Below are 22,910 nucleotides of genomic sequence, written 5' to 3'. Positions count from 1 at the left end.
AAAGCATAGACTGTAACGCTGTTGTGCTTAGTGTAAACGATCTTAACTGTGTGGAAGTTTTTTTTGTAGGCAAAAAGATGGTTAAGAGTAAATCCCAATTGATTGTTAGAAATTTAAAATATTATAACTCTGACGTGACGCATATTAACTGTTCTTAGTTCGCTGTCAAGGAACGATTTCTCCTAACTAAAAAGGATTCCGGCCTCCGTGGTTGAGTGGTTAACACAGCTTGCTTAAACACCGCCTTGGTATTGTGTTCGTTCGGTGTTCATTGTGACTGTCCCATCATCAATTTCATCTTTTCATCACTCATCCTCATCGTCGCGTTTAGCCAAAAGTGGTAGAAAAGCGAAGAAAAATAAACCAAACAAACATAAATAAGAATCTGAAGGGAAAAATATTCCATTACCAAAAATTAAATATATAAATATACAGTAATTACTTCGTTGACACTGCAGTTTTTTTTGGTAGTGTGTAGCTGTCTTAGGGTCGTATGTTCGAATTAGCTGATCTCAAAATATACGAAGAGTGAACGATTAATGGAAATAGGGATGCACATTTCTATTACTTTAGTAAGCGTTCAGTCGTAAATCCTGTGGACACAGTGTGATTTTCGTGCAAGGAAGAGTTCCTGGGACATCAACTAGGTTGACGTCAATCATTCTCATCGCCACGGATTAACGAAGAGGCAAAAAGGCAACGTAATATATCCTAAATAGAAAAAAAAATACAGAAAAGGGCAAGGAAATTTTCATAATGTGCCGAGTCGAGGTTGTGTGTTGCAAGACGGAAATGTGTAACTATTATCGCAAGAGCACGTTCAATTATATTAGGGCAGAACCATATATCACACAATACAGGTGAAATTGTTGTAGGTTGACGTGAATTGTTAATCTGCCTAAACTCTTATAATATCAGGTTTTTTTGTTCCTATTATTATTTCAATTTTGAGGGTCTTCATGACCGAGTGCTTTGCATACTGCTCTATGAAACCGGAGACCCTATGTTCGATTGATTGATTGATTTGCTTTATTTGACTTCGCTTCTTGTGTCACTTTTGGCTAAGTTGCAAATATGGGGGAGGTCTCCCCGATGGCGCAGTGGTAGCATCGTCGCCTTGTGATCAAGAGTTCCCGGGTTCGATACCCGGTGGAGGCATATAGTGGTTCGGATTCCACTTTATACTGTAGGTCCAGTCCCGATTAGTCTTACTGTGCATAAAGTGGACTCCAAACACAAACTCAATCAATCAGACTCAATCAAATATGGTGATGAATGACGATATGATGAAATTGATGAATGGACACTCACAAATCCATGCCCAGGCCAGGATTCGAATGCGGGACGCCTGGCGTCGTAGCGCCACTCTGCCACTGGGGCCGGAATCTATTTTCGAAGCGTGGGTAATATTTAAGAGCTAATTGTGTTCGTTCATTTTTTCTGGCCACTCCAACATTCGTCCTTATCGTTGAAAGTAAACAAGAGGGATATAATATGGTCGTAAAAATAGCAAAGTTACCACATATGCCTGTGACGTGCCGAAAGAAAGGACCTTCTTTGCTCGTTTTCTTTTTATATTTGTTTTAGAGCTAATGACAAAAGAGAGAACAGAAACGAAAGAATGAACAACCTATTTTCATTCATGAAGGAAATAAATCGCCAGCTGAGAACCTGATTTCTTGAGAGCTCAAAATGGACAACAAATATTTCTTGCGAGGCCGAATGACCACAGAAAGAAACGCTGTGCTAATTCCTTGATGACTCATGGTTAATATTGGTCTTCTGACAGCTGTGCACCTCTTCTTTATCTTGCATAGAGTTTCGGCATTGAAGCTGGAGTGTTTCGAATTCAATATCAGTTTTTGTTGTTGCTTCCATTTAACTAAGAGGAGGGAGACCTTTTTTTTAATGTTCGCCAGTGTACTATGCCCCTACGTATACCTGTTTCTATAAAAAGAAACATATCCACATCTGAAATCAGCTCCAGCTCATTTTTTGTTTTTAACAACATAGCTGACCAAGTTTGGGAGACTGTAAAAGTGTGCAGGGTCAAAATTATAGATATTCATAGACAATTTTCTAAGAGCTTGGAATACGTCAGCAAGAATTGTCACATCTAACTTTAGATAAGCATCATTGTAGTTTCCCAGTGTCTTACACCCGAATTTCTTCCACATTAGTTGTGCATGATGGTAATCTTTATCTATAATATTATTTTCTCTGAGTTGGCTGTAGAACTCCTTTTGTGGAGGAAGAGATTCATCATTAAACGTAGTAAATTCAGTCACATATTCATATGGATTGACCAATTTTTGTCTAATATGTTCTATGCCTAAGTCAGGAAAATTATTAGTTGTAATTTGGAACTGATCATCAGATAATTTGTTGGCAAGAGCATCCAGGTCAGCAGAGCATAGAGTCTAGAAATCTCATCTTGATAGTGCCACCACCAGGAATCTCCACTGTTTTGCTGAGACTGATATATCTCTCTTGATTCTCTGCTAGGACTTCTATATTTTCTATATCATAACTGATATGTTTAACCAAATGGTGGAAATCATAACTACTGCCATTATGGAAGAATATAGGGACAAATTTGTTTCTCTGTACTTTGAGATTGCAATTATTGCATAAGGGTCCAAGATTTTCTCGCGTGTAATGGTCATGATTATGAATTTTCTTATTTTCATTTGTAAATATGAATTACACTGTGGGAAAATCTTAGTAGAATTATATAATTGCTCTCTAGCAGCAAATTATAATGTTCTTGGTTTAGACACAGATAATACACTATCAATTTCTTTCACTTCTTCTTTTATTTTTTGGAAGAAATGTTTGACTGCATTATGTCCTCTGTATACATAAGGCTCATTAGGTTTTAATGAATTTCACCACACAACTATGTAACCATAACTACAGACCTCATGGAGCTGATAAGGTGTAGTATAAGATATTTCAGGAACAGGATTTGAATAGTTGAATGGTTTGAGAAATGCCTCAAAATCTGCTATTATTATAGCTGGATGCTCCAACAGAGCATTGTGTTGTTTGAATTTCTCAACCTCTTTTGATTTGGGCATAATCATACACACATGTTTGTTCTCACCACAATATTTTTTGTGTAATTTAATTTTCTTGTCAGCAATTTCTGGATTATTGAATTTGACATATTTCTGTTGAACTTCATTATCAAATATGGTCAAACACCTATAACAAATCTTCATTTCCTCATTATGTTTGGTTATTTGGTTTCTAACCAAACGATAGAGATTACGAATCAGACAATAATGGAAATGCTTATCATCTGATATAAGTATCAAATTAATACCAATAGCATTATCATTATTAATATTACTTATTCTGACAGGACATACAAAATTATATTTTTGTATAGGCATACACATTGATTGCCAAGAGTTATTTTGCCTGTTTTTCAAATTTTGTTATATCAGATATAGCAACAGGATATTGGATACCTGACATAGCATGTATAAACTTTGTTTCATGCTGTATATAATGATGAACTAGATCTGGATTGTCTTTCCAATGAATTGGGTAAAGTTTTGCCAAGACACACCACAGAAAACACTTCGTATCTTTATTTTTTATATTGACCACAGCTGTCTTGTTCTGAATATCTACTGGAAGAGGGACATAGGTAGAAGCAGAAAGAGGTGAGAATTGACTTATTTTTAATTTAGTTTATGTGGGAGTCCACATAATTTCCAACCAGATCCTTTAGCCTCAAATTCCTCATGTTTTTTTTAAGCAATGTGTCCATAATTTGGGCATGTATTGTTCCAAATTATCTATATACACTCAGATATAGAGTCTGAGTCTTGTAACAATTGGTGATGTACATGGCGTGTTTCATCAGGTTTCTCATATTCAGAGGATAGAGTGGTATTAAACTTGATAGATTTATTTTTCAGGAGTTCTATTATTAAAGATTTTATGTTCTTCAAGGAATTGTTGATATCACAGTGTGGCTCTGGTTCAAAAGGGTTAATCATTGAGATGACCACCAAAAGCTGTTGCACTAGATGATGTAGTCAAAAATATATTTTGTTCTGGTTCAGGACCATCAGTTGAATCTATATGTGCTTGTATTTTTCTAGGATTAGTCTGGCTGGTTGATGGTTGAAATTCACAACTTTTCTTATGTCTGCTCATATTAGGTATGCTAATATAATTTCCACAATAGGGACTGGTTTGGGCTGGTAATTTAGGATCTTTTGGTTGACCAGTACATATTACCAAGTGTTTTGACAAATTTGTTTTGGATATGAATTTACCACGTTTGGGGCATTCAGATTTAGCCATTGTTTTATATTTGGTATTTATATATAAATGTGTCTCGATATATCACAACTCTAGAGGGTGTCAATATTTCAATCTCACTTGGAGATAATATATTTAGCACAAATACTTTTAAAAATTGAATAGAAACTAATCTTTGCGTAAGTATATCAAGAATATTAATTTATTTTGGATAATGGTTATTATATATGGATTTTGCTGGAGATACAAGTTTATGATTAAGTGTATCAAAAATTGTAAAATATTTTTGGTAATGGTTATTATATATAGATTTTGCTGGAGACACAAGTTTATGCATAAGTGTATCACAAATTGTAAAATATTTTGGGTATTGTATTTATATATAGTTTTTGCTAGAAAGATAATTCTATGCCTAAGTGTATCAAGAATAGTAAAATATTTTGGGTATTGTATTTATATATAGATTTTGCTAGAGAGATAAGTCTATACCTAAAAGTAAATTATTTTGGAAATGTTTTTTTAAATATATTTCTTTATTTTTATTTTCATTTATTTTTTTCTTTTGCCAGAAGTGGGCATGGTCAGAAAATGCATGAGCTTATATCATTTACAAGAGAGGAGGAAAACTGAAAGAGGAGAAGCATATATAAATACATACACTCACAAACAATCCACTGGGGGGTCACGTGACACTGGGAGTAGAATATTCCCAAGCTAGATATTGAAGAATGTTAATCATCATAATACGAAGGTTCTAGAATCCGTTGCATGATTAGACAATTTGCTACACCTAGAATTTAGCTAAATCCACCAAAAAAATATAAAAAATATAGCTTTAATTATGGTCAAAATAGACCATGGTATCAATCGACCCTCGTACTAGGATGTGTTAGAAAATATCAACTCCTTATGGCAATTTGCTACACCTAGAAATTAGCTAAATCCACCAGAAGATATGAAAATATAGCTTAATTTTGACCAAAATAGACTATGGTATCAAATGACCTTGGATAAGGTAGTCCGGTGAACTCTGTCGTTCCCTCTACTGATTGAGTTTTTTTTAAGTCCTCTTTATGCACAGGAAAGCTAATCGAGACTGGACCTACAGTTTAAAGTGGGATCCTAACCACAATGTGCCTGCACCGGGTATCGAACCCGGGACCTCTTTACATTTGAGCTCACATGTAAATGTCCAAACAACAATTTTCTCAATGTTATATTTGTTACAGAGCAGTATTACAATTGTTGTAATTCATTTGCAGCTTCCCGTAACTGCTCAGGCTACCAGTTCCAGTGCAACAATGGGAGGTGCGTATATAATCGCCTGAAGTGTAATGGAAGAGACGACTGTGGGGACGCAAGCGACGAGGCTGCTGACATTTGTTGTAAGTTTTCATTTCTAGCTTTAAATTACGGCTGAACACATTGTCATTCTATTGTACATCAAATCAACGCAAAAAAAAAACAAAAAACAATATATTGTCACCCACCATCTCAGATTTCGATAAAACTTGGTGTACATTCTTTACTTATGGTTGAAAGAAACCCCCTAAAAATGTTCACTCTATCTCAAACGGTTTTAAATTTACAGCTCTTCGAAATTTCATTAAATCTGTGTTGTCTGTCACTCTTGAGACCCTCGACACCAGATCGTCTTGCTCACAATTCATTTTATTTCTCCTTAACCAATGATCAGATCTCTTTCAAATTTTATACAAGCCTCAAAAAAATAAAGGGGATTTCAGAAAAATATACATCAGCACTCAAAAACTTTTATAAAAGCCTCAAAAATGACTAATAATAGTCTAATTTTTGTGGTGGAAAAACTAGGTTAGGAAAACCTGAATTTTCAGCATGTGGGCTTGATGGAACTAAGTGTGTTTGATGTTGAAAATCATTACAAAGACATGCTCTTTCTCTACAAAGAATGAAAATGTACTGAAAATTTTACGTTTTTTGGACAGTGTGGAAAATTTCCCGATCAATCCATATGAAATGGTCAACCACTGATCGCATGACCCTTTCTAAAAAAAATCATTTTTTGTTGTTGTTCTTGTAACCCCTATGCAAAGGTAGTTCAAAACATGCATTATTTTTCTAAAACTTGACTTCGTTTCAAAATTGAATCTATTTTTGTTTCATGACTTGCGGCATTTTTGGCCTTTGTAGACAGTTGTAATGGTTATGATAACTCAGCTACGAAAGATGATATAAAGTTTGGGTAAAAAAATGTTTTCAGTTCATTTAAAGCAAAAATGTATTTTCTTTACCTTTTTCACCATCTCTAATGCAAATGGTTGATATTCAGAACCAAAATTGATATTCAATTTTGTTTGTTTCTGTTTTCTTAGTAGGGAAGTAATGCAATATCAGAGCTATATTTTGTAGAGGAAACAAATTTGCTCCTTCTTTTTGACTAACCCTGTATTTGCATTCCGAAGCAGTGCTTCGGTAGCTTACCTTGTATGCACGCCACTGATATCACACATACGATTATCAAAAATAATCATTGTCTACATTTAATTAACTTATTCATATTTTTTAACAATTCATTCTTTCTATTTGTTGTTCCAATTTACATTGGTTATAATATAAGCCTTTTTTAAAATTAAACTTTTCTTTCTTGTGATTTAGGCTCACCAATCAATGGTCAAGAATCAACATATTCAGGTACGTGCGCTACTAATGCCTTTATACAATACGTTTAGTTAGAACTTAGAATATGCAATGTTTTAAGTAATATGAATTGTGATGAGCAACGGTAGGTGTAGCAAGCCTCCATTGTATTTAGAATAGAGCCTTACTGCATCAGACTTCAGTTATAGCTCTTGTCCAGTCTTACGGCGGGCAGTCTACATGCTGGCAAGGGAAGTGGGGATCGGTGAAGCTCCCAATCTAGCGCGATATGAAACGCAGCAGCTTGTAGAAGGAGTTGTGCGCATTACTTACTCCCGCGACCTCGTAACTCCCGGCGCCACTGCTGTTGTTTGGTTGGTCTGCTGCAAATTCCCTTGACAGCATTATGTCTCCCGCCGGAAGACTAGACAAGAGTTATAGAAGAGGGTTGTGCGCAGTACTTACTCCCACGGCCTCGTAACTCCAGGCGCCACCGCTGTTGTCTGCTTTGTCTTCTGCAAATTCCCTTCTCCCGCCGGAAGACTAGACAAGAGTTATAGAAGAGAGTTGTGCGCAGTACTTACTTCCGCGGCCTCGTAACTCCAGGCGCCACCGCTGTTGTCTGCTTTGTCTGCTGCAAATTCCCTTGACAGCATTAGGTCTCCCGCCGGAAGACTAGACAAAAGTTATAGAAGCAGACAAGAGACTTAACTTAGATTGAATTGTTATACCCTTTCCCAGCTAACTGTGGAGCAAGGCAGCGCATAGCGTCAGAGAAGCGAGGGAAATTGAGCAGCCAGAGCGAAGCAGTACACGCTGCTGGGAAGGCAATCGCTTTCCCCCACTCCACGCAATTCCGTTCCTCTCACGTGTTATTTGGTGGAGCCATCTCGCGTTACAATTTGCGCAGAGACTTGTTTTCGTTTGTCTTCTCCACAGTTAGCTGGGACAGAGTATAGTATTGAGGTTCGCTTTCACTGACACTCTTATCTTTGTTTCACATGTTTTCAAATAAAATACTCGTCCGAAATCTATAATAGATTCAATTTGGAGCCAAAACTCCGCTTGAAAGTTTAAAGTGCATAACCAGAAATCAAGAAACTATATTTCTACATCCTCTCACTAGAAACTCTGAGGATTTACGATAAAAACTTCAAAATTGTGCTTCACAGTTTCATAACAAATTTAATTTTGTACTTACTTTTTTCAGTATCTCTGGAAAAATATATGAAAATTAATTTATTTTATGTACTTGTTAGCATACACGTTTCACATTTTAATTTTTGCGCCTAATTATTAAGATTGTAAACGTAGGAAGACGCAATAAAATAATAAACGTAGGATTCTAATGTCTATTATAGTTCACCATCTTTCCACACACAGCCTGAATGCCATTTAGCTCCATTGCAGAAACACGCATACAACATATCAAAAACGCCCCACCAATCAGGCAGGCAAAAGAATCCCCAAAACCCACCATTCGGAGAAAACCTATTGCGGGCGCACATTAGATGTTTAGTTACGACTGAAGGGTACACCGAGAAAAAAAATGAGAACCGCTGGTCTAAGGCTTGCCTCTTATTCCTGTTCTCATTATACATGAAGAATCAGCAAATTATCAATATTTAGCTAGGTGACATGAAGTATACACAATTTAGTTTCAGACTTCTGAGGAGAGTAACAGTACTGTCATTATTTCTTTTTTTTCAGGAAATGAAAAATGCCTCAGCTCAGAGTTCGCATGTGCAAATGGTGAATGCGTTCTCTGCCGATTTCGCTGCGACGGATATGACGACTGCGGCGACAGAAGTGACGAGTGTCCAAAAATGTGCGGTGAGTAATTCTGTCGGCAAAATCATAATTTACAAATCGCGTCAAAGTAGGTGTCGAATCTCTGGTGTTTACTATCATATTTTTAGATAGTTTTTATTTCACTTGTGCACACATTCTTTTACATTAATATTTAAGCGTAAGTGTGAGTGTACATGTGTGCATAGTGCTACCAACTGCAATATGTTAAATATATATATATATATATATATCGATATGGTTATATCTAATACAGGGAGGTTATTTCAGTCGTTCACCGCCAGCGTGACGGCCGTTCCGCGGACTCTTCATGCAACAGGTCCCGGCAAATTGCGTTCAGGAAGTCCGTAACAGAAACCGCTTGTTTTGTAATGTTTCCACTTTTCACAATTACAGTTACAATTACAATTGAAATAAGCACGCACCTTGTCGCACGGATGCAGGAAAAGGTGTCCTCCCAAATACAAATATTTCCGGCACCTTATTTCTGACATCTAATCTTAGATTAGACATCGCTACTTTATCCTCAGTTGACAGAAAGGGAAGACAGCATCCCGGCGCATAAAGCAAACCGAAAGCGTAAAATGATATTTAAAAGTAATAATAATGATGATCACTAACCTCCTGTGTTATAAGAGATGTTGAAAATGACTTCCTTCAACAGCAATACAACACGTTTCTTAGGTTCAAGAGATCCTGTCTATCGTAATCCCTGACCACTTTTCTGCAAGAATTCGTTTTCACGTAATTATCGTACATAAAAACTCTATGTTCAAGACTATATTTGTTTAACGACATAAGTAATGAATGAATAACAATTAACACACAATAAAGCACTGGCCACGAGTAAGCACATTACAATAACACAGTATAAGCAACACGCGTACTGATAAATGAACAGAAGTGAACATGAACGTACACTGACGTCTGGTAGCCGACAGTGTTGCTAACCATTTTTCGGCAATGTCCCTACAGACGTAGTCAAAATGTCCCTACAACTGACCAAATGTCCCTACGCCAAGTAAAGTGACTAAAAAAAAACACCTCATGAGCATGCAAACAGAAGATAAAATATACACATTTACTTACCAAATCTTTCTGCTCGGTGCTTACACAATTAATGAAGGAGCGAATTTACAATACAGGACCTCTCCCCGATTTTTTGTAATATTTCGCATACTCACTAATTGAGGCCTCCTAATCACGAATTTGAAGTTAAAATTTGGGGGGTCACGTGTAGAAATTGCAAAATAAGTGACATTGAGTGGTCCGCGATCGGCACGATTGCTTATTATTTACCGGAAGATTTTGTGTTTCCAATACTTAAAAAACGAAATATACATTCCTGATATTACTACGACCCCAAATTTTAACTATGTTTGCCTATCCTAACCTAACCTAACCGTACCTGAATGGTTCGTGGGGCTATCCGTCAATGGTTTGTTGGGCTACCCGTGCATGTTTTTTTCGAGCCCAAATTTTAACTATGTTTGCCTAACCTAACTTAACCTAAACTTACCGAGAATAGTCAGTGGGGCTATTCCTGAATGGTTTTGCGGTAATTGTGATTACGAACCGATAAAAAATATTATTTTCGTAGCACTTTAACGGGAAACGTTCATCATCGAAGACGCCATTTTCGTATCCTGCAATTTTATGATTGATGTACTGTTGCCAAATTTACCTGTAATCAAATCAGTTCTTCTACATCGTGATTGTCGCTGTCACATGTAAGCACGTTCTTTGGGCAATATACTGAAATCCATAAGTTTATTAATTAGCCCACAGCCATCCCCTGCACACTCCACCTAACAATCTGTACAACATTAACAACTTTTTTACTGTTCTCTTCCGCCATTCTTACACGATCCATGCTCTCCAAGTATGAAATCAACAGTGTGGCAACGCTGTAGACAGCGTAACTAATTTTAATTTGTTCGTATCAACAAATATGGCTACCATACTTGTATACGGAGAATCATTGCGAGAATTGAAAAGCTTATTTTACAACTTCTACACGTTAATGAACATTTTTTTCCCCCTCACCCCAACATGTTAACTTGAGATAAATAATCACGAATAATTATTTCGTGAGTATAAGACGTAGCATAGAAATTACAGAAGGGTCCGGTATTGTAAATTCTTGCCTTAATGAATAATAGGGGTGTGCTGGACAGAATTTTTTGGGTCGGGACGGGATCGGGACGGTAATTTTTTTTAAATCCCGACATTCGGGACTGAAAAATTTGCAATTTCCCGACCAAGTCGGAAAATTTTCTGGACGGGAAATGTTCGAAATTTCCCGAAGCACTGGAAATCTCGAATTTTACAAGTCATTTTCACTTTAAGTGATTGTTTTTGCATTTCTAGAATAAAAACTTACAACTTTCGATAAGTTCCAGAAACTTACAAGGCAGAAAACGTCGAGAATTAACGACTTTTTAAAGTAAAGAATCCAGCACACCCCTAATGAATAACGTTGAGTCGTTTACTGTTGATTATGTTATTTGAAGTCATACATGCTGCTGCTGTGAAGAGATAGATGTTGGTTGGTGATGCTGTATTTCCTGCATTCTTTAACAATTTTGGTCCCATTTTATTTCCCTTTTTTGTTTTTGTATCACTTAACATTGAAAATATTCTTTCCGTTTCCGCGTTAGAATGCGGCAATGTTAGCACTATTTTCGCGAGAGTGGAAATGTTTTCAAAAAGGAACTTGCCTTGAAAGTTTTTGGTAACCGATAACATGTTCCAAAATTCTGATGGAAATCTGTTAGTTAGTTCTTTTTTCTCCTCCTCGCTAAAGTATCCAGATAAACTAATTCATAAAATGTAATTTACCAAGATTGAAAAAAGTACCTACGTTTTCCCTCATTTGGCAAAATCTGTTCCTACGTTCCTACGCGGGCGAAATTTAGTGAAAAGTCCCTATGCGTAGGGACATGTCCCTACGGTTGGCATCACTGCCGACACGTGCAGTATGAAGCGCCCTCTCGCGGCTGACAACTCACCCAACCCCCGATAAGCTGCAGGCGCTGTCGCGACAACTGAGAATAAAGTAGCGATGACTAATCTAAGATTAGATGTCAGAAATAAGGTGCCAGAAATATTTGTATTTGGGAGGACACCTTTTCCTGCATCCGTGCGACAAGGTACGTGCTTATTTCAATTGTAATTGTAACTGTAATTGTGAAAAGTGGAAACATTACAAAACAAGCGGTTTCTGTTACGGACTTCCTGAACGCAATTTGCCGGGACCTGTTGCATGAAGAGTCCGCGGAACGGCCGTCACTCTGGCGGTGAACGACTGAAATAACCTCCCTGTATATAGGCTAATATATATACAAACACACAGGGCATACAGGGTCCTTCATTAGTCTGTGAAACATTTTAGAAATTCTCTACAGATAACTTCGCAACCTTATAGGTGACACTGATAGACCGTGATAGCCTAAGAAGCATGTGGGGAGAAATACAGTATCGGTTAGGTCAGGAAATTTGGACATATAGGGTTTAAGAGGTCTCTCCGAGAATTTGGAGAGTTTGTCGTTCTATCGGCATCAGGATTACCACTGTCAGTTACACCTTTCAAATCTAGAAAATGTCTAAATGTTTTACAGACTGATATATCACCTTACCCTGTATAGTACCAATGTGCTATTTTAAACCCCTAGATAATTTTGAATTATATTAATTAACTCTCCGTTGGTGGTAGAGTGAAGCGGTTAGTATAAAGCAAGCTTGGCGCTAACACATAAATTAAATTGTTTCTTATCATTTTCTCAACTATATTTCTACATTCATCATATTAAAAGTTATTTATACATATTCATTGCGTATTATATGTCCCTTACAAGTTCAAATTTGTTTTATTTATTATGCAGTAACAAAATAATATTGTTGCATTGCAATATTACCTTTTACCTATTACCTATTACCTATTTTGAGAGACGAATTATGAAGGAAAACGTAACAATTTCTATAATTTTATTTCGAATTTACAAATGATGTTAATTTGCATACATTAGCAAATTCAATAATCTACTTGTTTACGTGGAATGAAATACTTCTCCCTACAAGACTATTGGTATTAAGGCTGTATTGGGGAAGTATTTTTATCCATGACTGTATATTCCGTTTCGTAGTTTCATCCTGCACAATAGATTGAGGAAAAAGAAGAAGCAAAAATAGGTTCATCTTCATAAGGAGTTTGATCCGTGTTGCTTTCATTATCAATGTTCAATGACTCCTCAGCAACATGATCATCTGAACCCTGAAAATGAAACGCTCTGCCCAGGTCTTTTCTTTCTCATCACTTGATTCAGCAAGCCATCCTGGGAACTGCTGGTGTTCATTCGTAACGAACATCAGGTTTCAAAGTGCATTTATCCAGGAATTGTGGCAGCAATAAGTGAATGAAATCAAATAAAATAATTATTGAAGAATGAAAACAGAAAGCAGTGATACAACACGAATTCAGTGTACATAGAAAAAAATGTTTGCAGGAAATGATTGCGCGGTCTTGAAACACGGATCGTCATCAAAATGATGTGACTGCGTAGGCTTACAGTAATGCCATAACCTATAAGTGGTATCATCTGGCCATAGACATTGCAAATGACAGCTACGCAAGATCAGAGAGAGTATTATCATTATCTTGGCCTGAAAATCTTAAAATTATACACTGAGGTGAGCGTTGCGCTCACACGTATGCCAATGGAAGGTTATTATATTTATTTATATCAAAACCATAAATGTTAGAACAATGAAAGGTAGATGGAATTTGTGCAACAAAAAATACTCAGGTAGCATATGGAGGAAAGAATTTGACAATATTGAACGAAGACAATATGCAAGAAAAATGTTAGGAGAACGAGGAGTAACGACTTCACTGTTGTGTTGACTTCCATTAAGCTCTCAAATACGGCATTGAGCTCAGGAATAGTGATACAGCAAAACAAGTAGCTATTATTCGATTAATTTTTCTCGTAGAATAAGAAAAAATAAATATAAAATCCCATAAGAGGAAACGCTACAAATGGCTGTTAAATGAATGTTGTCGTCGTGATTGTACAACTGTGTTAACATAGTTACATAGTCAAAGTTATTATGTGTCGATATTTTTATTTCTGCAGTCTTGAAACTGTAATGAAAGGTAAGGATTAGGCAAAGGCAAGGGTCTCACCATTCTCCATCTTTTCCAGTGAGGCACAGTGGAAATTTTCCGCTCCACATATTTCAGTACTGAAAGTTGATCGTGTAACAACTCACGTTGGCTTCTAATTTAAACATTACTCCTGGCGAAAAGGAAAAATTGCGTTGAGTAAGCACAATATTATTTTTAGTTTCTCCTTAAACTTCTTTCCAATAAACAACACTGCCTCCACCCACGTACCTCAACGAGTTAGAACCAGCTGTGGTGAGAGGGGAAAATTTGGAGACCTTTCTCCCAAGCAGCTACTCTGAAGGGAGCTTGGCTCTGCACTTTCATCGTAATGGATTCTACCAAAATAATAAAAAAAATAAGAATACAGCAACACCGCACACAGCAATGTCAGTTGAACCGCTGTCACTGCGTGAGATGTTCCACATTCATCTTTCCTCCGTTGAAGAAAAAATCTGTATAAAATCGGTTTCTTAATGTGAATTGACAACGATAATGGATTTTAGAAAAAAAGAGCTTCAAAACAAGGCCATTGTTGTATTTGTAGGGCTACCCAATACTAAGAATAAGTTGTTTCCCAAAATTGATAAGAACTGTTTTTTGCCACATTTTTAAAATTTTAAGTTAAAGAATTGTGTTTAAAACATTTTTGCCTGCACTGTACTAAAATTTCGCCACGATCGGACAACCCATTTTCTAATTATAGAATTTCAAAAAGGGGGAGGGTTTGCAAAACTAAGAAGAAGAAAAAACAGCACTTTTTGTTCTCACAACGATTAAAAATTGAAGTCCTACTCGAAGAAAAAAATAGTTAGTACAGATTGACGCAGAATTAAAAAGGCTAATTTTAATTTAACTCCTTTTTCCATAGGTCTACTGGTTAATTTTTAATAGGAGTCTAAACTTGAGTATCCATAATTTTTAATCCGACAATAAATTATTCACTCTTGTAAATTCACCTCTCAGGACTCGTGCGCCAAACAAGCGAAGTGTTTAACCTTAAATTCCAGGTCTACTCTCATTATAATAGTATTTGAGTTAAAATCCAGTTATATTTGTGATAGAGACGTGCTTCTGATGTTAACATGTTTCTATTGTAGGCGTGTCACCAGCTCTTACTACTTCATCTGATTATATAGGTAAGTTTAATTTGTTATTTATTAAACACGTAAATTATAATCTTCTCATGTAGATTTGATGTCTAACTAGTACGTAAAATTAATTTTAAAATTATAGGGTTCGAGAAGTAACTTTAACAAACGGGGTTATTCAAAATCAATGACGGTGTTTCAATTTATTTTTCTGGGCAGTTCATGAAATATGATATAGAGACAGGATTTTAAATGGAATTCCTTTTTTAAATTTTGAATAAGGATCATGAAATAATTAACAACAGTGTTGATAATTATCTTTCAACAACAAGATAACGTGGTTTGACTTTCCTTTTTCCCCTACTTCAGGCCACATTCCCTTTTTCCCCTTTTTATGAAATATCTTCCTTGGTCCTTTCATTGACAAGATAGGAAAGAAAAACAAGCCCCTTCTACCTTACCTTCCCTCCGTGAGTGTTGACATTAGTTGCAGCGATTGTTGCAACGATGCGATCTGAGTCTAAGCAGTAACAAACGCATTGTAAGCGACACGCATGTGGAGTTAAAAATTTACTTATTTGCTAGATTTAGATTTTCATTGTAAAGCTTTTAGAATAGTTTAAACCTAACTCTGTGACAGTGACGACAGTATTGAGTGCAAATGAAATTGCGAAGCCAGGTAATAATGGCAGCAAGCTATGGAATGCGGTAAGTTGTTTCAAAACAAAATTAATTGAAACAGATGAAAAAGAACTACATCTTACTTTTGCACGGTTTCTAGTATCCAATAGGTAGTATTTTTGGTTTGGCAGAAATTATTGCAAAATTTTAGAGTGTATAATTTACCAATATATGTGAGAATTATGAATGAACTCCTTAACTTAATGGTGTCGAGAATTACAGAAATAAATCTTTGCAGTCGTAAAAATTCCATGCATTTTCTATTAAATTAGATTCGGGCAAGCAAGAACAAATGCCATTGTATTGTTTTGTATTCCCTAAATGTGTGCAAGACAAAAATTTCAATCATTATGGTTTGCGCAAGAAATTATAGAAATTATTGTCTTGTAAGTGCAGACATTTAGGGATTTCTAAACATGTATATATATCATGGGTGAGGTATATTGTTACCATTTACTATGAGTGTACGTATGGCTTTGTATTGTTTTGTCTTGTAAATATCTATTTGTGTGAAGTATCTTTTTATTTGTGTGTATGGATGTTTTTATTTATTATTAATTATGTATGTATATTTAAACTGTATGCAAGTCTCCCATAATTGGAGAAGCTTTCTCTGTTGGAGACAACTACGGAGTGTCCGAAAAGTCACGCAACCCGGTGTTTACGACCGTATAACGGAATAGCGAAACGGAATGAGAAGAAACGCTTTCTGCCAAGAGAATACCCTGTATATTGGGAAAATTTAGAGAGACAAACATATGTAAGAACATGCATGTTTTAATAACAAATAAGCAAAGTGTTGCCAAAGGCGGGAAAAAAATATTTGCAAATCGTGTGTATTGATGCACAGAACCCATTGAGGTAAATTATCGGAACATTTCACAATACCAACGAACAATTTGGATGGCCATCTAATGAATTTGACAGAAAAATAACTTTGACGAAGTTTCAAAAACATTGCAGACGGGAATAAATGGGCTGTTCCAAAAATCGATGTTTTCACAATATTACGCAGGACACTGGCAACACTGTTGGTGTCACGTGTCACTAACAGATGTGTTTTACCTCAGGCTATCACACTAAGGCACTTTTAACGACAAAGGAGAAAGTTGGTTATTCTCGAACATATGCAATAAATTACATACACCTTGCAACCCTGAAATGTGGGTACAGAAGAACATGTATCAATTGTTATGTGTTCTGTGCCTTAAGTGGTTGCTGTTTGTCGCGAACGGCATTCCAGATTGTGTCTACTTATGCTGACATCGTGTGTGTGTTTTCAAAATGCCATATTCTACACAGAAAAGAGTGTTTATTGTTGATGAATATATCCGAACATCGTCATATTCTCGCGTAAGAGATGCATTATGCAATATGGACAACAACATGAGCCTCACAGAGGATTATACTGACTGTGAGTCCAGACGCCATAACCTCGCTAGTCTTCAAAATGCAGTTCAAGGTGTACTGCTTGGAAATGAGGTGCTTTTCCGGTAATCATAGTTTATCATAGGTTTAACAGTATTACCTCCGTAAATGATCTCAAGGATATGTTGAAGGCTCCATTAGATAACCAACACGTCTCAGGACCATCCAGCCTTAATACTGGCTGCTTCAGAGGACTATCTAAGTTCTCATTGGATACGATACAGAGTGCTTTCAGAAATATTGGTTTGTCAAATGTGATGATGTTTGTGTGATTTACCTCTTTGATTGCCCACAAATACAGTGCAATGTGGATTGAATTCATATCTGAAAGTAAGGAAATCGCTGGTTTCCCTGGATGATCACCTATTTCGTTTATTTGCAGCAAGACCTGCCACAGATGGACTTACGTCGTGCCTTCCATATGTGTTTGTGATTATCCATTCATCCATCCTTATCTTCGTGATTACCCCTTGTGCCTCTGGATATTGATTTTTCAGATTGATTTGATTTGTTTAATTTATATTAGTCGTTTTTATGTCACTTTTGGTTAATCACGAAGATAATTGCTTGATTGAGTTGGTGTTGTAAGTACACTTTATGACAGTAAGGCTAATCGGGACTGGACCTACAGTGGTATCCGAACCATTCTTTGTCTACCAGTGGATTTGACCCAAATTCATCTGCCCGAATACCATTTTCAATACGATTCTTTCTAATTGCAGCCAGTAGAAAGTAAACTATCTTTGCCCCTCCCCAACTCCTGCTCAGTTAAGACACCTAATCGCCGCTACTGTGTGCATACATTTTTAAACAACAAAAACAACATGTAAGTAACAAACGCCAAGTGAACGAAACACTGCAGAAAACAATGTATTACGTTCTCACTAATATCATAATCACCTGGCTACGACGCCAGGGGTCTCTGTTTCGAATCCCTGCCTGGGCATGGATGTTTGTGAGTGTTCATTTATCGATTTCATCATATCATCACTCATTCCCATTTTCGCAAATTAGCCAAAAGCGACACAAAAAGCGAAATAAAATAAAGCAAATCAATCAATCAATCAACCAATATCATATGAAATGAAACACGTAAATTTAGGAAAACCACATGACTCTGCATAAAACTCCATATATCCTCAACCCCAGATTCTAAAGGCATAATACAAGAACCATTCTCTAGAGGGAATCATAAGCTATGAATTTGGTTGAGTGACATTTGGACATACATTACATACTTTCTTACGTATCTACTGTTCTTTGTGTCAGGAACCAATTTTTGCGCTAATTCTAGAAATTAAAGAAAAGATTTGAATCTTTCTCATTCAATTAAGATTTATGGTAGCTCTATCAAACAAAAAACATAATTTAGCAAATTTTCTGTTGTCATTTTGGCTAACTTCACGTCTTGTGTACAATGCACCGTTATTGAGATGTTATTTGTTTTTAATTTTTAAGTTGAATTTTTGCCGTCATTTTCCAAGATGGCGGATTTTTCCCAAAACATTTGAATGGCGGTTTTTAATATACGTATTATTTATTCACTATATATACCATTCCGCACAATCTTGCACGAAGAAACGTTTGTGTTGCAATTATTTCAGGGTTAGGCCTTTTTTTCCAGTTCGTTTCCTCTACTGTTAGAAACAAAAGAATGACTGGAATTGTGCGAATGTAGAAGAAATTTGTATAGATAATGTAGACCAAGCTAGGCATCTCATGTAGTATTGACATGTTTAAACAAAAGTGTTTTAAACAATTTGTTTTAAACGTTTAAAACACACAGCTTTGTTATTTCACAAATGTTTAGAACTGGGTTTCCCAAACTTTTTGTGTCTGAGGCCCCCTCAGCATATCGCACGAATGTTCAAGGACCCCGTAGCCACAGCACATAATACTTAATTCAGTAAACAAAAGAAATAATTTTGTAATGTTACGATGTTTGATTTTATTGTTATAATATATTCCTAATATTTACTTTCCTTTAAACTTTTTAAAGTTTAATTAAATTTCAATTTTTCATACTTCCTAAATGCATAAAAATTATAAAGCAATGTGACACTTGGCTAATAAATACAACAGTCTGGATCTTGAAACTTACTTCAGAAAATTCACTTGGTACAGTTGTTGTATCAATGGGACGGATGGTGCTGTTTTCCAGAGACCAAGCGCTGTAGCTCTGTTTCTGTGCTTCGTTTTGATTTGTGTGAGAGCAGAAATGGTACACTCACACAGGTATGTTGTCGTGAAAGGCATTAAACGCAGTATTGCGTTTCTACAAATGGCAGGGTATAGGTAACGTGCATGTATCTAGAAATCGATCAGAGACGTGGAGTTGTGGTAGAGGGTCTTCAAAGAAGAATCACAAGATACTTCGGCTAGTTTTGACATTTGACGTTTGATTATTTGTGGTTATTTGCGAGTTTTGTAACTTTGTCTTTTCATTCAATCGTTGTCATTTTGTTTATTGTGCATAGAAATCTGTTCAGTGACTGAAAATGCACATCGATTAAGAAAGAAACATATCGTGATGAATACCCGTGGGCCATGTTTAAAACACCTGACAATGTTTTATTTACAAGTGTTTAAAACATTTTTAAAATTTAAAACTACGTGGACGAAACTGTTTTGTTCCTCTCTTAACATACTGCACATACAGTAGTTATAAAGTCAACATTTAATTGCATTCACGATAAAATATATTTTAAAGAAACAGTAGCTACCACGTGGTCTGAGCGGGCCTGCCAACTGTGGATTAGTTGAAGAATTCTCGAAGAGCCTACATGCGAGATTTACGAATAATAAATATGTATTTTAGGAAGTTATGTCAAGCGTATACAACACAGTCCATCCTTGGATGATTAAGAGATTCTTTTTAATCTTTATTCTTAGAAAGAAAGTCTTCTTGGCAATATGTTTTAAACTTTTAATTTCTTTATAACATGTTTTCTTTCGGTTCTTCTTTAAAACACTGTTTAAAATATTTAAAACATGATTTAAAAAAGTTTGTTTTGTTTATTTTATGAAAAACACAAATTTTGCCAACCCTGATCTCATGTGCGTAGTTATACCTGGATCAAATCTCTGGAATCCTTTATTGCCAGGCGACGGTGATGGCCTGAGTCCCTTGTGGCATTTTGTTGTGCACTTGTGAGGTTAGATAAGATTTGTTATGCACACATCTAATTCATTATAAGAACATGTGTCAGAAACTTTAGTGATTTATTATTGACATCAAAACATAACAAAAGTAGTTCATATAAACATGGGTCCAAAAATCCTTGGTTAGGGAGGTATGAAAGGAAATAATATTCATTGCACAAAAATGAGACATTGACCAAACACATTTACATGTATGAAAGGATTTAATATTCATGGCATAAAAATGATACATTTACCAAACACATTGCCATTTACAAAAATTGCTCGAAGTGACCTCCTGCTTCCATGCATCCCCTGAGCTTGCGTTCCATACTTTGCCGTACGTTGTGGAGAACTCCTGGTGTGTTCCGTATTTGGTCAAATCCATGTTGTATACGCTCCCTCAGAACATCGACATTGTGTACGGGAGTTGAATACACCAATGATTTTAAATGTCCCCAAAGGAGAAAGTCCATTGGGTTTAAATCAGGCGATCGGGCAGGCCATGCAATGGATCCCCCGCGACCCATCCATCTGTTCGGAAACTCGTTATCGAGATACTGGCGAACTATCCGTGTAAAATGCGGTGGAGCACCATCGTACGTAAACCATATCCGTTGGATGACGTCTAGAGGTACATCATCAAGTAAATGCAGAAACTCATGTCTTTGAAACTGTAGATACTTTTGTCCAGTCAGACGTTGCGGAAAGAAGTAGGAGCCAATGAGATGATCATGAATGATTCCATCCCACACGTTGAGGCTGAACTTCTGTTGATGTTTGTCTTGTCGCACTGCATGAGGGTTTTCATAAGCCCAGATGTGATTGTTATGATAATTGAACATCCCATCACGTGAAAAGCCAGCCCCATCAGTGAATAAGGTACATGCTAAGAACTGCAGAAACACAGCACGCTGCCCTAACATGCGTTGACAGAAATTTATTCGTGGCTGAAAGTCTGCCTCATTTAATCCTTGCACCCGTTGAAGGTGATACGGGTACAGAAGATTTTCATGCAGAATGTTCCAGATCGTCATGTGATTAACACCTTCCCTTCTCGCAATTCTCCTTGTACTGGTTGATGGAGTTTCATCCACAGTCCGAAGAACCCTTTTTTCAAGCTCAGGCGTTCGTACATCGCGTGATCTCCCACCATCTGCAACTCTCTTCTCAAATGTGCCTGTCTCTCGCAAGCGTTGGTGTAGTCGTACAACCGTTCTCGCACAAGGTAACTGCCTCCCAGGGTAACGTTCAGCATAACGTTGACGACATTCAGGCACAAATAACAAATGCCATGCCCAACTGTACACAAGAAAGTGAGTACAAATGCACATTTGAGGTACATTACACAACCAGGAGTCACTACAGGGAATTCCTTTCATACCTCCCAAACGAAGGATTTGCGGACCCATGTTCATATGAACTTTTTGTTATGTTTTGATGTCACGAATAAATCATATTTATTTACTTCTACCGCTTAGTTCTTATCGGTTTATCACAACTGCTACGTTTTCCTGTGTATCAGTGAGGGCTTTTGCAACACTGTCAAATTTTGAAGAAAACTCCTATACTTGGGAGGTATCTTGACCGGAAAATGAGGGTGGGTAAAGGTTGGTGTGTATGTGTACAGCCATGTTGTTTGTGGTATGTGGTCTAAATAACTCAGAAGTGCTTGTAAAAGGACTTTCCAGATCGCTTAAAAACAGGGGGTAAGACGCTGTTGCCTTCGATTTAGTTACGCGTGGGGTGGGGGGTTTATGTAATGCTGCCGCTAAATCTAATATTTCGTCAAGTGATTGGTCAAGGGGGTCGGTTACTGACACATTCATTCGTTGCTTATAACACAATAGGAATAGGGTTTAGGTTGTTTTGGTTTGACGCTTGATTTATGCGTTCTATCAATATATATATATACAGGGTGTCATTTTAATGGCGCCCACGGACCACGGAAACGTATAGAGGACATCAACACAAGCAACTTTTTTCAGTAACATTTTTCTCGTTGGAGCGTCGTTTCGGCGCTACAGTCGTTCAAAAAAGCCCGTTTTGCCGCCTGAATGCTGGCAACCACACACAACATTTGATTGCATTTGTGACGTCATATCCCGTCGTGAAGCGATGCGTTACAGGGTTGCCAGGAACACACGTATTCTGTGAAAAATGACATAGCTACAATCAGTCACATTATGTACCGTAAAACAAAACGAGAAAACACGTTCTGTAACCTAACAGGAAGTAAACAAACGATACGAAAAATGGTAGAAAGAAAATAGAAATCAAGTGGAAGTGGTCATATCGAATTTTGTATCAGCTTGCATGTCAAATATTTGCAAATCTAGTTACCAAGTTGGTATCTACAATTTAGTCTATCCACTTCGTCCTTCTGACACTAGTTGTCTGTGACACGCTGAACAGATGACAAAATAGAAATGAGAGAATTCAAAGTTCCATTGGTAAGCAACACATACGTAATATAATGTTTATCAGGGCATTATGAGGCAAGTGATAAAAATGGTTGAAAATACAGGGATATAATAGTAGTAAAACAAACTCTCCGACGACTGTGTTTATCTACGCACCGGATACACATGTAATAGTTTGCAACTCTGAACAGGGCAGTATATTCGCTACTGATTCATCATTAGATTGTTACTGTGGTTGTACGTGTTTTAGCCGTAATGTAACAACGTGAACCTCAG

At 36.7% G+C, this 22,910-nt stretch overlaps 1 protein-coding gene across 1 annotated transcript in view; it reads left to right on the top strand.

Moving 5' to 3' along the window:
* The window catches only part of LOC145977875 (uncharacterized), a 469,373-nt gene that overhangs the window by 282,640 nt on the left and 163,823 nt on the right, over window positions 1-22,910 (top strand). Inside the window, exons 9-12 of the mRNA XM_083110208.1 lie at window positions 5,544-5,666; window positions 6,916-6,951; window positions 8,608-8,730; window positions 14,971-15,009. Coding sequence (XP_082966334.1) covers window positions 5,544-5,666; window positions 6,916-6,951; window positions 8,608-8,730; window positions 14,971-15,009 — 321 coding nt within the window. The remainder of the gene's footprint in view (window positions 1-5,543; window positions 5,667-6,915; window positions 6,952-8,607; window positions 8,731-14,970; window positions 15,010-22,910) is intronic.

This window comes from Lepisma saccharinum, chromosome 23, assembly GCF_977018435.1.
Source record: "Lepisma saccharinum chromosome 23, izLepSacc3.1, whole genome shotgun sequence".
Taxonomy (NCBI): domain Eukaryota; kingdom Metazoa; phylum Arthropoda; class Insecta; order Zygentoma; family Lepismatidae; genus Lepisma; species Lepisma saccharinum.
Note: the sequence above shows the minus strand (reverse complement) of the source record. Positions and strands in the feature narration are given on the sequence as shown.